Below are 17,332 nucleotides of genomic sequence, written 5' to 3' on the forward strand. Positions count from 1 at the left end.
GACAAAACTCTTGTCTACTCTCTGTTTCTTGCTTCATTTGTGGTCTCTTGGTTTAGATGGCTTCCCTCCTGAGAAGTACTAAGCAGGAATTGCCCCACACATGGGTCTATAGCAGCTCCCCATAGCTAACCAGAACATGTCTTCAACCACGTGATTTTCCTGCTGTACAACGCTCCTGCCTTTTGTGAGGAATGTGGTTATTTGCTTCTGTGAGCTATTTTGGCTCTTTTTGGAGGTTGAGTCTTTCCGTTTGACCTTGAAACATGGTGGGATCCTGGTAGTGGGGTGGCCTTGCCCATGTCTTCCTTCTACTGGTGGCTCTGAAGAAGTGAGGTCTGCGCTTAAGAGAAAACACAGCCAAACGAATTTGCAGTTGACCACATGCTTCCTCACCAGCCCCTCGTACAAGAAAGTCCTGGATATATAGAGCTTAATAGGGCATTTGTTTTCAGGTGATCAGAACAATTATGACAAATATTTGTGTGAAGACAACTGTTTTGGTTGAAAATGTGCATCGTACTTGAGGACTAAAATCACTGTTGGAAGCAGCATTCATATAGTAATACTTTTTTTTAACTGGGTGGGTTTCTTTGCTTGGGTTTTTCGGTATCCTATAAGCAAGGCCTCTGAAATGTTTATCTAAACAAAGACTGGTGATTTTTATAAACTTTTTGCTTTGAAGCAGAACATTCCAACCATTCCAGGAAGTTAACTTACCTTTTCTAATTGCATGGAACTTGCCCTGAAAATCAGAGGAGAATGTGTAATATAGAGAGATCCATAAAGGTGCAGGAAGTTAGATTTACTGCTGCTCGTGAAGCCATTTAACACTGCTCAGAGCAGTTTTAGCTCATCAATATCCCACTGGTGAATCTCAAAATATCTATCATGTTTATCTGAGACAGCCTTCTGCAATGTATCTTCATTTGTTCTTACCTAGTGTTTGCTCTCACCCTTTACTTTACTTTTTACCTTACTTTAGAACTTCAGTCATTTACTTCAGGAGCCAAAATTCCCCTCCTCCTCACCCCAGGTACTGAATAACCAACTAATAACAGTGAGGTAAAAAATTCCTGAAATACTTCCTTCACCTAAGCTAACTGTTGAATAGGAACCATGTTCCCAGCAATTGGCATCACACCGGAAACATGCCTTGAACAGACTTAAAGCTGAAGCCCTTACAATCAAAACATTAATAGATAAGTAATTAATTTTAATAAGTTACTCTCCTACATGGACTATTTTAAAACTTTAAGATTGCTGAAATAAGACATTTAATAAACCCGAAAGGAAAGGAATCTCAGTAGCTGGATTAAAAAAAAAAAAAACAGACAACAGCCTTGACTCACACATCTAACATTGTCTGGGAAAAAAAAAGTTTCAAAAATATTGTGGTTAAGTATTCGATTAAAGAGTACAGAAAACAATTTTTCAAAAATAGTTCTTTATTAGCAGGCTGGGTTAGAGAACTGGGTATTCACTTTGATTAGGGTTTTCCATTGAGAGGAATAAAAATTTTAGGTTTTCACAGGTTACAATTTAAAAAATATGGAAAGTGATGTATTTACATTACAAAGATGAAATTGAGTTACAGCAGCTAATAGGATAAGTGTTGCAAGTTAGACGTTGGAAGAGGGATATGAATGCAATTTACTGGGCAAATTAACTTTGTTAGAACACTTGGGCTGGTGCAAAAATAACAGCACCTTTAGGAGACAAACTTCCTTCCTTGCTTGTGTACTCCAGGGTTTCTCTAATGACTATAAAATTCTTTAGGCAAGATTTTTTTCACCAGCCTAAGGGAACCAAAAGTTATTGATAAATGTGCAACAGAAACAGAATGAAAGCTGGACTCGATGCCCTAGCTCTTCATATCCTAATACCTGCTGAAGGAGTTCTGGTTCCTTTGCTCTGCGTAACTAAAATTCCTGCGTGGCATGGGTGCCACTGATTTGCAAATGGAGCTACTCAGTGTTTTCAGGACTTGAATAACAAGCCCAGAGAATCCCTTAAAAAATAATGTCCTGGAAAGCAAAGTGGCAAGTAGAGCCTGGCCAAACTGAAGGGGAGCTGAAGCCTGTCAGCAGGGTCCATCTGAGGCAGTTCAGATATGGACTGAAATGCATTTGGCGTCTCCTTCCTGTTTGATAACGAGCCGTACTCTGCTTCACCTTGTCCCCAAGGCTTTCACAGTGCTTCATACAAGTAAGGGGAATGGTGTCTAGATACAGACAGGCACTGAACAAGGGGATCTTAACATGCTTGTTAGTGCAGAAGGTCTTCTGCTATTTCTAGAATGTTCAATGTGAGAAAGGGAAGTGGGCTTCAATGATGTACCCAAGGTTCTGCCTCCAATTATTTACAAGATGGGAAGAGGTCAAAAACGGTCCTCTCTGAGATCATGGGGCTGAGCTGCCTTTCTGAAAATAAAAGAAAGCCAGTCCTCTCTGCAGTGAGCAATTTAAGCCAATTTGTATTGAACAAGTTGCTATGAGATTTGATTAAAAAAAAAAAGAAAGAAAAACTTTGTGAAGTTAGACTAAACAGTGTTTACAGCATAGTGGTCATCTTTTGATGTGATGCTTTAGAAGACTGAGGCAGAATGTGCTTTTTCTGTGCAGCTGATTAAAATAAGGCTGTGAAACATCTTCTGATGCAAAAATCCAAGACTGTCCTCAACATCTAACACTGAACCTTAAAATTACCATACCTGAATGCATGCAGATGAGTTGTGTTCATTAATTTTAGCAGCGTCTGTGCCCATTTACACCAGGTAAATATCTAACATTCAATTTTCTTGTCCCTTTTCAATTAGCTCCATTACAGGAAATCTAATTAAATCATATCTTTTAGCAGGAACCAAGAATTCAAGAGCTAAATTTTTGCACTTAATTAAAACCTCTTCATCTTGAACTGTTAATTTTCTGAAAAAGATATCCAGTAGTTTTTTCCTCTGATCCACTTGGTTCCTGAATGAAATGGCTCATTTACTCTGAGTTGGCTCTTGAAGTGTACACTTAGGCTCCAACTCTTGTGACGATCTCAGAAGATGATAGGAATCATAGCTGCTTTTCTCCGCACTTCTGGATAAAATCTTTTCAGATAAACCTTGTGTTTCTTTTGGGCCCATAGAGACATCTGGATGACCATCAGGAAAGCAAAGATGCCAGCTAGCAAGGAAAAAGATTTAAAGAAAAGGATCATGTGTGTTCTTTCAGTGCCTGTCCCTGTAAATACAGTGGGGTTTATGGCAATGCTTGGCCCTAAAGCAAGTAGGCAGTAGCTGCCTGATTCAGCTGCCTGGCAGGGAGGTCTCAAAAAACCCAGCAACTAAAAGACTTCCCAGGACCCTGCTGTGGTTGTCGGGAACCAGTAAGTGGATCTTGGGTACCTCTCCCTTCAGGCTGAGTGGCACAAAATGGAGGATAATTTTACTGCATTTGCATTTTGCTAATTCATTATCCTTTCTTCCTTAAAATGAGGTAGTTAATCAGAAACATTCATTTGGCATCCAGTCAAGTTATGTCTGAGACAATTACAGCAAGGATGAGTGTGCTGCATATGTTGCTGCTCCTGCTATTGTAGGAACAGCCCTACATTGTCCCCAAACTTTCAGATCGTTTCCATACCAAAACCTAAAGAACAAAAATGTTTCATCTTTTCAAACAAAATTTCAATTTAATTTTTCCATGATGCAGTTTAACCCACTTTTGAAATTAGTTTCTTTTTCATTTGTAAACCACGTGGGGCTACTTCTTACAAGTAGTTTTATAAGTTTCTATTTTGAAATGGAAAAATAATTAAAAAGTGAATGTTTGGGAGAGCTCAGTCCCAGGGACCATATTTTTGGGAGTGTTTAGGTCTCTAAGGATGCAGGAAAGCAAGAGTCACAAATGCTACTAGGCAGGCTGCTCTTACGAGCATTTTGAAGGTTTGTACATTAATCTTGTATAGCAAATTTGATGGCAATGTTTCATATGCTATAGACTTCTTTGGTAAATTTTAAATGTCCAGAATTCACTTCCACAGACGATACTTTAAATGCTGTCTTCATTCTGTTACAAACTTACCTGGCAGAGTTTGTGTCATCACTGTGAAACTAATCCAAGACCCAGCCTGTTGCAAAGAAAAAGGCACTGTTAGTTTTATATTTTATGTAAAGCAAAATGGCGAGTTTTCAAAAGCTTCCCCTGGAAAAACAGCGTGGTACTTGTACTGGAAGTGGGAGAGGAAAAATAGTAAGAAATCAAACTCATTTGGTTTTTCAAGATGGTCAAATAGTGTGCTGGATGGGGTGAAGAGATGGGTGGTAAATATTTAGATCACTGGGGAGACTGCAGTGAAGGGAAATATAGAGAAGAGTCCATGGGATAATGAAGTGAGGGAAGAGGAGGGTCTGGTGGAGAAGCTTATGTGGGAGCAAGGAGACTCTGACATAGGAACCACAAGGATTGATGTAAGAGGAAACTGCATGGAGGTGTTGCAGATTTTCTGCAAAGGCTGAAACAGCAACCACCTACCCTTTGCATATAAGCAGAAGAAAGTCATGTACCTCATATGTATAGTTGGGACAGGATACCAGCAGGAAGAGCCACGTGAAGGGGTTGTAGGTTGGGCTTGGAAAACAGGTTCTATTTCCTTGTGAAAGGGAAAAAAAAAAGGGTGGGGAAAATCAGACAGAGCCAGTTTCAGTACAGGGAGGGGGAAAGTGAGCCTTATCACAGCCTGCCTATGTAACAGTGATCCCTCGGGCCAACGCTCTCAGAGCACAACCTGTTAGAAAAGTTTCAGTGCAATCTTTTGAGGTAGCAAAAGCTGTACCTATCCCAGTGAGAATGCTGCTCAGCGAGCCTTATATCAGTTTTTACAAGGTCTGGTGTGTCCAAAGGATGCAACTTCTGTTCAGAAGAGGGAGACTAGTTCAGTGTGGGCTAGTCAGCAGGCGAGTACTAAGGGCACCCACTGGGATGCGGGGGATGCAGCTGTATCTTATTCTGACTCAGGAACATGAATCTGTTGGCTCCCACATCCTCACCCTTCATCTCTGGTAGAATAGGAAAACAACTCCAGAGCTAACAGGATGTCTCTCTACAGCCACTGATAATGCTCACATGAAATGCATCAGTGTGAATTTTGTATTTTAGATATTTAATATTGAATACAAATTCAGTGGCCTCACAAACATGTGGGGTTGGTTGGGGTTTTTTGCTTGATTAGTTTTGATGTGGCTTTTTTTATTTGGTATGTTTTTTTCCCTTTCCTCCCTGCCTTGGACTGGTGAAGGATTAAGAGAGAATAGGTAAAAATAATCCTTTTATTCTGGAGTTGGAATTAAAAGATTTTCTGTTAGGAAATATCTCAGAGTAAAAGTGATTTCTGAACAAGGACATGTATTATCCTTTCCAAGAAGTATGAAAAGAATTGCAGAAATTATCAATTATTAATAAGCACCACCTCATTTTTAAGTTCTGGAAACAATGCTATCTTTAATACTTGTAGACACTGAGAACTTAAATCAATTTTTTGGCTCTCGCTGCTTTTAATCTGAATTAGGCCCCTTGCAAGAAATAATATAAGCAGTTTCCTAACCACAGTGCATAAAAACCTTCAAGAACAGAAACTGACTTCTGTGTGTGAAGTTAATAGTACTGTGGTATTTTCTTGAATAGGGTGTTCCAGTGGGGAAATTACACTATTAGTGTCTGAAAACATATTTTACTTTCCGGTATAGATTGTATAACTTTTAATCTCATGACACAAAAATGCTGAAAACCCAACTTGTTAAGAGCATACATTTACATTGATGGCCATGCAAGTATTCATGAGTCTATCTCTGTGTATTTGAATATATGCATGTACATCTTTGCCTGAGATGAATGTGTCTAAAGACTCTGAAATATAGTTTAGAAGTTCTTGAGACTTATTTAAAATGAAACACACTGCTGTCAGTCACCAGCATGCTTTAAAGGACTTCTGAGCTTAAATCCATATTTAAACTGCAGTTGTGTCTAATTAGGATAAATTTGCTATAAGCTTTGAAACAATAACAGTGTTGATAATGTTTCCTTGTCATCCCATTTATTTTGAAGTTGTTAGACCAATGGCACAATACCTACTTCATCTTTCTTTTTTTGGTGGAAATAGGTACATAAATTACTGTACAGCAGCAGAAGATGGATAGGTTAAGCACACCTCAGTCTTAGACAAACAGGAAACAAAGACAGACCTGAATTGGTTTGGTGAGCTAAAGCTACATTGATAAAGTGATTTCCAGCTTCACACATCTGCAAGACATTAAAAACATATTTTCAGTTGTATGCCTAAAAACTGTGGTAATTGTGTTGCAGTGCATAACCAGAACCCTCCCCATTACAACTCAGCCTCTGTATCCAGGAAATATGTACTCCAGAAAACAGCCTGTGATCACAGTCACACACACACAAGTGTCCAGTGAACACGGTGGGTGCAGCCTGGGATGAAAGCCCCTGGCACAGCTCCGTAGAGCTCCGTGCAGCCAGGCCTTCAGTGGGGTTCCCATGCCCAGCACGTGCCATGTTTGGCCCTGGGGAGATCAGACAGACTCCCTGGCTCTAAGGAATTCAGCAAGATGCTCTTCTTGATCTCTTCAGGCTTTAATCCAAGCTGCAAAGAAGAAGGTGGAAAGCTGACCTCTGGTTTTGTAAAGATGTCACGAGTTAATGTCTCTAACCTTTTCCTACACACACTTTCAAAGGTGTTGAGCAAAACAGGAAGGAAAAATAAGGTGAATAAAAAAACCAGCAGTTCTCCAAAAGGCAGACTGGTTGAATGGAAAGTAGTTGGGGATTGATAAAGGAAGGGAGCCAGTACTATTCCTGTTTCTGCAACTCTCTGGTTATGCTGTTTCCAGCTGTGACCAACCTCTCAGCACTGGTCTCCAACATTTAGGTGTTTCAAACCTTTGGAAGAGCTACCATGTCTCCCCGTTGATTTCAGATTTGCCTGGGGCTTTCAGTACTTCATCAGCTCCAACTACTGAATAATCAAAATCAATATTTACCCATATTTAAAGTGGGAACTGGTAGGAAAATTATTTTATATTCCTGAAGAAGAAGACCTGTCATCACAATTATGTAATTTTATGGGTTTCGTTTTTCCCCTACTCTGTGAAGAAAACCAAAATGCTGTATACAGTTCAAGCTCAGGCTGAATTGAATTTTTTATTCATTTCCATGTTTGAAGACTGATTTTTCCTCTCAAATTGGAAAAATGCAGTGTTAAAAAGTTGCATTTTCTTATAGCATTTATCATTCTAAATTTTGGAAAGCTTGAAAAAGTTTAAGAAATTAAAATTAAAAGGAAAATGTTAAAGCCTAGAGATGTTAAAAGTGTGAAGTCACAAAATTAATACAAAAAAAGAACTTCAATTGTCATTTTTAAGTTAATTCTGAAAGTCATCCATAACAAATTTTTACTAAAACTAATTGAAAGAAATATGTAACTTCATTTTATATTGAAACATGCTATTATCTGAAAGAACATTGTCATTAGCATTGCTGAAGAATTTTCCCCTTTTTGGCAGAAATTTTTGTTGAGTTTGTTTGGAAGGCTTAGATCAGGTCTATTAGTAAATAGATCTGTAATTGGCTGTTATTCTGCATGGCTAGGTAGTTATGGCTCAAGTCCTTCCTATGGAATTTTTCTAATTCCAAATAACTGACCATCCTCTATCATAAATACCAGATGTAAAGCACTAAATAGCCAGAAAATGAAATTCCATTTTAAAATACCATATCAGGAGCTATAACTCTAACCATAGCAATGGACGTAATTTTAATTTACATACTTCCAATTATGAGCTGGGAACGTGATTTGTTTTCCTGATTGCTATTATGTTAAAGAAAAAACTTTGTGGTTACAAGTGGTTTTGTAAAACACTATACCTAATGAGATGCCCATACTATTGTGGATCAAGAGATATTCACACATATACATAATTAACCCCTACTGATTCTAAGTGAAACAAGCAAAGGGCATTTCTGCAGGGATTTTTATTGGCTTATCTTTGACTCTGCAGCTGCATTCTGCTGTGATTAAATTTTATGCCCCTTGTTAGAAATGGGACTGTTAATGTTCTACATTGAGAACCACTGCTAAATTTAATCTAGTCTCCATAGTTTATCATATATAAAATATAGGGCAGCGGGGAACAGCAGAGAAAAAGCTGGTGCTATTTATGATTATAAAATATTGACATCTACACACCATTTCCCCTCTTTATATTCCATGTGTACCCTATGAGAAAAACAACCCTGCAAAGCTTAGTTTCTCCAAACATGAGAATCTTTCAGGAGGGCCTGCAGACACTCTTCAAATTACTCTGTACTGCTGTTTACAGCAGCTGCAGATGTATACACTTAAATCAGGATGTGTAATAAAGACAAGACTTAAAAGAGGGTAAAAAAAAGAGAAATCTTTCAAATATTTTATTCATATATTTTAGAAACCTGTGAAAACAGCTTCAAATTATTTTATTTCTTATGTTGATGTTTTAAATTCATTGTCTGGGAATCTGCCAGCACAAGATCTGAAAGGGACAGGTTTTGAGTTTCCATGGGTAGGGAGTTCTTAAAAGAGCTGTAAGAATTCAGAGCCCAGGCCAGGTGCTGATGCACATCTTAAGGGGACTGACATATTTTACAGCAAACACCCCCAATACAACTCATCCCTTTGCTTGTTGGCAGCACTTTCCCTACAAGCTATAGCAGGGCACGTTCCACTGATGCAGGGAAGGATGTTTCAAAGGAAAAGGAGGCTTTCTCTAAGCAGAGACTTTGATGAGGACTAGTTTTGCTGGTAGCACTGAATATTCAGGCAAGCAGCTTGCTTGGTTTCCAACACCCCCTGAGCCTGGGAAGGGTGCACACAGCAAGGTTCTGGGCATGCTGCTGTCTACCACTGCCACAGCCTCCTGTCTCTGCAGTACTGGGTTACTGCTTTTGGCTCTAGAGCCTCATGGAGTGCGTGAACTTCTTCATAAAAGTATTTTTCTTGTCTTTGCTATACCTTATTAGAGCAAGAAAAGCTGAGAACTGCGTGGCCAGCCCCAGAGACAAACACTGCCAAAACTGTGACCTTTAGGGGTCTTAATTTACAAAAGCATTTAAACATTGCTAATGAGTTTTTGTATGTTTTTCTGAATAGTGTTTGTCTGAAGGAGCCTAGACATATTACTGTCCCATTACCCTGTTATATTTCTGGAAACTGATCTGTATCTGTTTCTCAAAGAGGATGTTTTGGCTACTGACACAGCAGTTCCAAAGGACAGAGAGGATATATATTTCCATGTGAGAGCTTCTTATGAAGTCTCTGTCTCACTGTACAACTATGTTCATTCAAACACCAGGCTGGGTAGTCTCAGCCATTCTTCATCAGCTGCATTTTCCTTTGGCTTATCCCATTTTGGCAGGGATTGTTTATATAGATTTTAATAGCTGTTGAGTATAAGTCATTCAGGGTACACTGAACTATTGCAAAGTCTGCTTAGGTTGTAATTCTTCAGTATCTTAAAAATGACAAGTTCCAGTCTGTCTAAATATTAGTGTTCTAACACAATTACCAGTAATAATGATGCTGATGATGTCCTCATGGCTCTCAAAATGCAGTATCTCTGTTTAAACTCTGTGTACATAAATATTAGTAGAACACTTCCTGACTGAGAAACCTTAATAGATTAGTACTAAATCTAGTCAAAGTACACAGGGCTGTGGACATGGGCTTGTATGTATGTATACACACAAATGCACAGAAGCATTACTCCTTTTTACTGAATTGTGAGTTAATCCTCTTCCATAATCATAAATAAAACTTTGTTTTTGTACGTACCAGAAAAGCAAGAGCAGCATAAGAAACTTGTTTGTGGCCAAATGCTAGAAAATAGAATGAAATTATAAATTGCATTTTACGGTGTGCACATTGTTTGCTATGGGTGAAATTAATCTAGTGCTGAGGAGCAGAAATTCTTCTCTCCTGACAGGCTCTGCAGAAAGATTGGATATTATCACACACACAATATGAAGACAATACAAACAATAACAGCACTCCAGAAATGCCAGTTTTACACCACTGATCTAAAGGCAGTTTTCACCCAACTGTTTTTAGTATTTGCCAGCTTCATATGTCCAAGTGTTTTGTCAAAGCAGCTGGTGGTAAAGAATCCCTTGAAAAGACAAGGAGAGGAGTGAAGGTCAGTGGCAAAACCAGGCCAAGAATCACAGCCTTATCCACAGACCCCTTCTAACTCCATGAGCAGAAAACCCAGTACATAACCTATCCATTGCCTTCTTTAATTTTAGTAGTGAGGCAATAGTCAGGCTTTAATACACAGCCACTGTCTGCTTCAGAGTCATGCAAGAAATACATTTAACATCTGTAAATTTTACCTGCTGTTTGCCTGCCCTCTCCTTTTAGCTGTTGTCCCAGACCAGTGTAGGGCTCTACCATGTTCATGTCCAAAGGTTTACACTTCCCAAGTAAACCTTGGTCATAGCTGGGGGACACAAACCACGTGTACGTACCTCACTTGCCTTGGCCATGTCTCATCAAGCCTTTACTTTTGAGAACTATTTTTTCCTGGCTGGCACAGGACTCTTCTGTGGTGCCAAAGGCATTTTAAGGCAGTGGCAAGCAATTAGAAATATTTCTTCTGAATGCTTCCTCTTTTGTGTCTTGAACAAAGAGTTTCCCCTATAAAGACACTGCACTTATTGATTTGATAGCCCAGACTGCTAAAAACTGTGTCTAGGGAGGTTTCTGCATTGTTTGCAGCACTGTTGTTAAAGCCATGCCAAATCCAACTGTCATTCAATGAATCACATAATTTTGAAATAGAACCTTTGTGCTATTTTGAAAGAAAAGCAAGTGTCATGTAGGAGAAATTTTTGGTTGAAAAAACTTAGCAATTTAACTGAGTGTAAATTAAAATGCCAGAGCAAATGCTTTGTTCCCAAAGTTCACAGATAAATCTGAGAGGAAAAGAAAGACTAAGGTATAACAAGGAAAGTAAAGTAGCAGAAAATAAAACCTGTGCCAATTATGGTCAAAAGAAGCAAAAGTCCAGAGAGCAAACAGAAAAGAATAATGAAGAAAGAGCAGTGTAATAGTAAAATATGAGGAGAGGGAACAAAATGATGAAAAATCTAAAAATTAAAAAAAAAATTCTGTTATCAGCAGTATGTGATGGATTTTTACTGGTTTCTCAGGGGGAAAAAAAAAAGAAAAACCTTAATTTACATTAAAAGGATGTATCTTTAGCAAATAAATATCTCCTCCAAGAAAATGCAACCTGCTCTAGTTCTCCCCTGCATTCTTTAATACAAACCTTGTGAAGATGAGCAAAATACATTGATCTTTGTGTTTTCTCTAGTTGTCCAAATGGGACAGCGATTGACCATTGCTGGACAGGCACAAACATTCAGCGGCACAAAGCAGAGGTGCTTTCAACACAACCACCTTCCTTCTGACAGGGAGCAAAGATTAATTTCTGGAGAGATTAGTCATATAATCTAATGTGGGAGCAGTCTCTTGATTTTGGAGGACTTCAGGTTACATGGCAAAGACTTTTTCAAGCTGAGTTTGTCATCTTTGTGTCCTACCCATACCTACATGGTGGCGTGTACCGTGGGTGGTTGATGTAGTATGCAATCCAGGATGTGAATCCCCAGTAAAAGGCACAGCCCTGGAACAGACAGAAAATTTTTTTTGAAAGGGCAACAAGGAAGTACAAACTGTAACTTTATAAGTATAAATTCTGCCAAGCCAAAACCCGGGTGGCTACCAAAAGGCTCTGCAGTTGCTTTGTGAGCCTCAGAATATCTATCTTTCTAAGATGCTATGAAACAAGTGAAAAAACAAATTGGGTACACAGCATGGATTTTTTTTTTTTTTTTTTTAATTGTGTGGAATGTGTTTCATGCCTGTTGTAGGAATTGGCACTAGTTTTCTTTTTCTTTGATTCTACTGCTAAAGAGTACGTTTCTTTGAGTTGTGCTGTTAAAAGTCTAGGGCTGGTTAACACACCTGAGCTGTTACTGTACCTGAAATTCAGCATTCCCAAGCAAGATAGAGCAAGACAAACAGAACATTAAACCAGACAAAACAAGGGAGAGTAAAAGTGAAGCCCCCTATCAAGGCCATGTGTTAATCTCCTTCACCAGAATCCTAAATGTGTTCCAAAGTATCTAAAGGGAGGGTCTTTACATCACACCCTATGGGGTGGAGGGGTTATACAAAATGGCCAAGGTACAGTGTGTGAAATAAAAGAAAGGAAAGCCTATGAGTAATGACACACAGTTGAAATTCAGGAGGCTTTGGAAGAGAGAAGATCTGGCCAGTTCCGTTTCTTCCTGCCTGAGGCTTCCATCTGTAGAAGGAGAAATTTTTTTTCCTACTTGTAATTTGATTTTCACTTCCGAGCACAAGGCCTGTCTCTTGCTCTGTATTTATGTTGCACCAAGGAAGCAGTGTATGATTTCTGTCAACACTGCTAGATGTTGCAGCAGCAGCTATCATCATAAAATACCATTCAGTCTGAAAAATATCCTGGACATGACAATCAGCCCCTTGGGTGTATGAGTCAAAGTGGACATTTACATGCAGGAGCTAAAATGGACATTGATTTCAATTTATGTCCTTGGGGACATGGTCCTGAAATCCTTCCTGTATCTGTATTTTCACTAAACATAATTCCTGGAGCTACAAAATAAATTAATTTTTATTTCCCTATCTTCTTCCAAGGACTGCTTGGATATGAGGATATTCTCTCTTACACAAGATGATAAACATATTGTCACCTTTATCATATTTTTCAGAGGAGTGTGCCCTTCTGAAAACTTGTGAACAAATAACGTCTCCAGAAGATGTCTGATGTAGTGTAAACAGTGACAGAAACAGGCCAAGCTGGAAGGGAGAGGGAGAAAAAAAAAAAAGGAAATTAAGGTAAGTGAAAGATTTTTTTTATTACCTCACAGTTAATGTCATGAAAGGAATAAGAACTAATATTCCAAAACTGCAGTCACATTAAAATTGTGGGATTTAAGATATTGTCTTAATTGAAGCATCTGGAACCAAAGATTAATGGAATCATTTTCAGTGTTATACAAAGTTGTTTGCATTTTGCAGGGAAGCAGCTTATTTTTACTAGCCTTGAAATAAAAAGAGCTCCTCGAGCTTTGAATGTGATACATAGTCCTGACAAGACATTTAGACAGGACAGATGTGTATACAGCCGGGCGTCTGACGCACTCTTCCAAAAGACCTCTTCCACGTTTAAGGCCACCTTAATGCTCCTGTAGGATGTGTCTGACATTTAAAAACATTCTGAATATCTTCTGAATGGTTTCCTTGTCCTTTGCCAACTCAAGTAGCTGCATGGGGGTAGTTTGTGTTTCATTTCCTTGTGGATGCAAAATGAGATTTTGTTCTTAAATTAATCCATTCTGATGGCTTTTTTGTTGCCTGTTATAAAGAAATGAGGTAATTGTGGTAGAAACTATTCTATTGATTCTCTTTTGAGGAAGATTATGAAACAATAACAGGCATTGCTGATTTGCTTCCGAGAATGAGTTGCAGCTCATAGTGATTGAGTTTCAGAAACAAATGTCAGGAGTGATTCCTGATGGCATTTTATCTTGGTTACATTTACCGTACTACCATAGCCCATCTTGCTGCAAACCAATTATAAGACATAAATGAAAAGTGGTTTTCAGCATGTGAAATCTCAAATAATTTTATTATGCATCATGTACGGTAGCTAAAGTCAAAGATTAAACAATTTCAAAGTAATTAAACCAGAGAGAGTTGAGCTAAGAAAATTTCAAACAATTAACGACTAATCCAAAGCCTGGAGCAAACTTCCATCTTTGCTGGAAATTTCTAAATTAATTTTGCTTAGGATGGGGACCTCAGATGAACCCATTAAGGAGTGGCCACTGGCAGGATTCTGCACAACCCTTGCCATGTAAAAGAAGGTAAAGGTATTGCAGGTTCTTCTGTGCTGCCAGAAATGCTCTCCTTTCAAGCATATGCACAAGAGAAGGAAGACAAGCATCTTGCAGCTCTGGATTTGAATTCAATTGGTTTGTATTCTCATTCCCAGCTCCACTAACTCCCCTAATGTCTCTCCAAGTGCCTGTTTCTCCATCTATAAATGGCATTATTACTCACTGTATTTCTCTGCTGTATACCAGTTCCCCTGATTCTGCAATCACAGTGTGGAAGTATGTGGGAAAGCTGTACAGTCCTTGAGCCTCCTAGGTCCCTGTGTGCTCTCCCATAAGTGGTCCAGCTTATCCAGGTGACAGGCTCTCCTTGATCACCTTTCATCCTTCTGCCAGGCACTAATCACCCAGAATGGGGACAATTCCACTGAAAGGAAATTCCTTAAGTGTGAAATTTCCTAGTCTGACTGGTGAATTCTACCACCATCCTGTGGAGATGCTTCTTTTGAGGTTCTTGACCTGACTCATGATATGCAAACCTGTTGAATTTCCTCTTTCCTGTGCCTCAGTGAGAGCTGGTGTGGGGGTAGTTACTTTCTGTGCTGAGTGCTGGTGCTGCTCATCTCAAGAGCAGGAATGTGCTGTAAAGAGACTGGTAGTGGGGCACCTGGAGTCTTGTCTTCTCCATCAAGCATGGCTTTGGGTTACTACCCACTCTGTTTTTTATTTCACCTTATGTTCAGAATTTATGTTAAACTGTTTGGGGAAAACACTGCATCTCCATGGTGACCATGTGCAGTCATTGTTGCAGCAGGGATCCCATTTTTGGTCAGGCTTATGAGTGCTGCTAAATGTCAAACAGGTATTGGTAAGAACGGAATCTGACATCAGGCAAGCAGCCTCAGGCCCCCTGTAACATCCTCAGCCCTGGAAATGCAATCTCCATCCCTCTGGTTTCTCATGCTCCAGGAAAACAGTTCACACAAGTGTCACTTACTGAACCACTGGGTGGCGGAAGCTCTTCCTGCTTTCCACTTGATCATAAATAGTCGAGAGGCGAATGTAGAAGAGCAGATATATGAGAAGAGGCCCAGTGTATTCTGTTAGAAAAAACTAGAAATGAAAAATAAAATAGCTGTGGCAGAGTAGAAAATTGTATCAGGAAAGGTGTGAGAAAAAGAATGCCCCAATCCACAGCCCCTATTCATCCTTCAAATGACTTTTGGCTTCATTTTCAGGACTTAAATGACACATAGGGGTTTCTTCTGCAGTCTCTTTAGCAAAGGAGTAAAATCCATCTAGGAAATGAGAGATTGGTTTCTGTGCAGAACATTAACCCAGTCAGGACTGCTTCATGGAAGGTGGTCAAAATTACAGTTATCTCCTCTTTGTACTTTTGGCTGTGCCATCAGATGCCTATTTGGAATCTAAATAACACTGAAAACCAAGGCCAAGAAACTGAAGGCAGCTTGCTTTCTGCCAGTGTTTTTTGCAATTAAGTGGTACATCAGTTAAAAGCCAACCAAGCATGACAGAAACAAACATAGCTTTGAATCCTGGTTGCCAGCAGAGTCATCTGGAAGGGAGGCTATCATTGCTTGAAATTTCATGGTGGGTGGAAGAGCAGGACCAGCCTGCTTGGTGCATGGTGCTTCGAGCTCTTTTTCAGTGACTGGGTGGTGCTCCTCCCTGTGCAGGCACCAGCAGAAATAGCCTGTGGTGGGCAGACTGGACAAGTAAGTTACCCTACTGTGACAAAAACAAAGCAAGAAGAAATAACTCCATCTCACCACTGTCACTCCTGCTAGACACAGAGAGCTGAGAGGAGGGGTAGGGAGAGAAGGCAGAGTCGTGGAGATGACATGAGCCACCCTCAGTTTTAAGGTCTGACTTTGGCTTGCTACAGTCTGTATCACTTTTGCTTGGGCAACATTCTTAAGCTACACACAGCTGGAAGAAATAAAATGACACTAGAGTGATGAGAGGTCTAGATGTGATCACCTGTCCCCACTGGACTGAATCCCAGAATAAAATGGAAGTGATGTAGTCCTACACATTTACAAGGACTGGCAAATTGTAACTCAAGTGCCTATCATTGATCAGGGAGAAAGATTTATGACTGAAGGGTTATTTGGCTTTATGGTGGCTATTGGCACTGCTGTAGAATTGTAATGAATAAATACCTGTGGCTTAAGGAAGCAACACTGACTTTAGACCATCTTTCTCAAAACTAGTATTTGACCCCCCAGCAGGCTGTTCTGCTAATCACTCTTCAGAAGAGCATTGAAAGAGAAAGGTTTTCCTGCAGAAATATCCTGCAATTAGGTTCCCTTTTCCTCTGTTACAGGCAGAAGCTTTTTGAAATTTTATCCATTCATAGGAGGACAGTCTCCAAAAGTAACAGACTTAAGTGTTCTCTACCAGGGGAAGGTGAAACTCCCTTTTGTTCCAAGCGACACCATGACTTCCGTGCTCCATTTAGACTCCAAATGATCCCAAGAGCAGGTGTGTGTGTGTATGTGTGTGTGTGTGTGAAAATATTTAATCTAGGAGTCCAAGAGCACTCATTGTTGTGGAATACCTCACAGCCAAGGGCTTTTTAGAATTTTGTCCTAGTAGTAGCTGTATGGTTCTGTTCCAAAATCTGAGCCCACTGGGTCTGGCAGTCTGCAAACACTGTAAGGGATGGCCTCTGCTATTTAAACCTAACACACTAAATCTATACTTTGGTGGTATAGGGGACAGAGGTGAAGATAATATGGTCTTGGCAGGTCAGCAGAAGAGCCTGGAATGAGCTGCTTTCTCCAGTGTAGCTTTCTCTCTCTGCCATGAGCTGTACCCCAAAGCACATCCATAACTGCCAGCTTTCAACATCTGTTTGGCATGAGCACATTACAAAGCTGCCAGGAAGAGTTTGGCTGGACTTAGCACCAAGTTGTGCTTACTTGTGACTGCACCAAATGTTCCCCTTTACCCCCTGACTGATTTCAGATGCTGAAAGGAGAAGGAGAGTTTCAAGATTTAGTAAAAAATCCAGTCTAAAAGCCAAAGGTCCCAGACACAAGATAACTGAATCCTGTGACAGGGTTCATCAGTGCAATTCAGAGAAGCAGTTGAGAGCACTGACAATAGCTTTAGAGCTGGGGATTGTGGAGGTGAGCAGCATCAGCATGCTCAGGGTGCTTCACAGGTTGGGGACAGGGTTCACTCTTGTCTGTGTGTCAGTCACATCCCCCATGTGGAGGCAGGTGGTGCAGGGTCAGCCATGAGATTTGCAGTCAAACTGGGCACTGTCTGGCAGGCAGGACTGTGTTTGCCTTTGTCATAACTGAGTCACACTGGCACATAGTTAGCAC

At 39.9% G+C, this 17,332-nt stretch overlaps 1 protein-coding gene across 7 annotated transcripts in view; it reads right to left on the bottom strand.

Moving 5' to 3' along the window:
* Positions 1–1,427: 1,427 nt before the first annotated feature.
* TECRL (trans-2,3-enoyl-CoA reductase like) overlaps positions 1,428–17,332 on the bottom strand; it is a 59,924-nt gene continuing 44,019 nt past the window's right edge. For 2 of the 7 annotated variants that reach the window (XM_069013015.1, XM_069013014.1), the window contains exons 5-12: positions 14,974–15,089; positions 12,831–12,936; positions 11,644–11,716; positions 9,865–9,908; positions 6,227–6,284; positions 4,553–4,638; positions 4,071–4,116; positions 1,428–3,170 (exon numbers count right to left, since the gene is read on the bottom strand). In XM_069013015.1, coding sequence (XP_068869116.1) covers positions 3,043–3,170; positions 4,071–4,116; positions 4,553–4,638; positions 6,227–6,284; positions 9,865–9,908; positions 11,644–11,716; positions 12,831–12,936; positions 14,974–15,089 — 657 coding nt within the window. In that variant the 3' untranslated portion in view covers positions 1,428–3,042. Of the gene's footprint in view, positions 3,171–4,070; positions 4,117–4,520; positions 4,639–6,226; positions 6,643–9,864; positions 9,909–11,643; positions 11,717–12,830; positions 12,937–14,973; positions 15,090–17,332 lie in introns of those variants that run through there. The other 5 variants (XM_069013016.1, XM_069013019.1, XM_069013018.1 and 2 more) reach the window with 5 other exon arrangements.

The sequence above is a fragment of the Aphelocoma coerulescens genome, chromosome 4 (assembly GCF_041296385.1).
Source record: "Aphelocoma coerulescens isolate FSJ_1873_10779 chromosome 4, UR_Acoe_1.0, whole genome shotgun sequence".
NCBI lineage: Eukaryota > Metazoa > Chordata > Aves > Passeriformes > Corvidae > Aphelocoma > Aphelocoma coerulescens.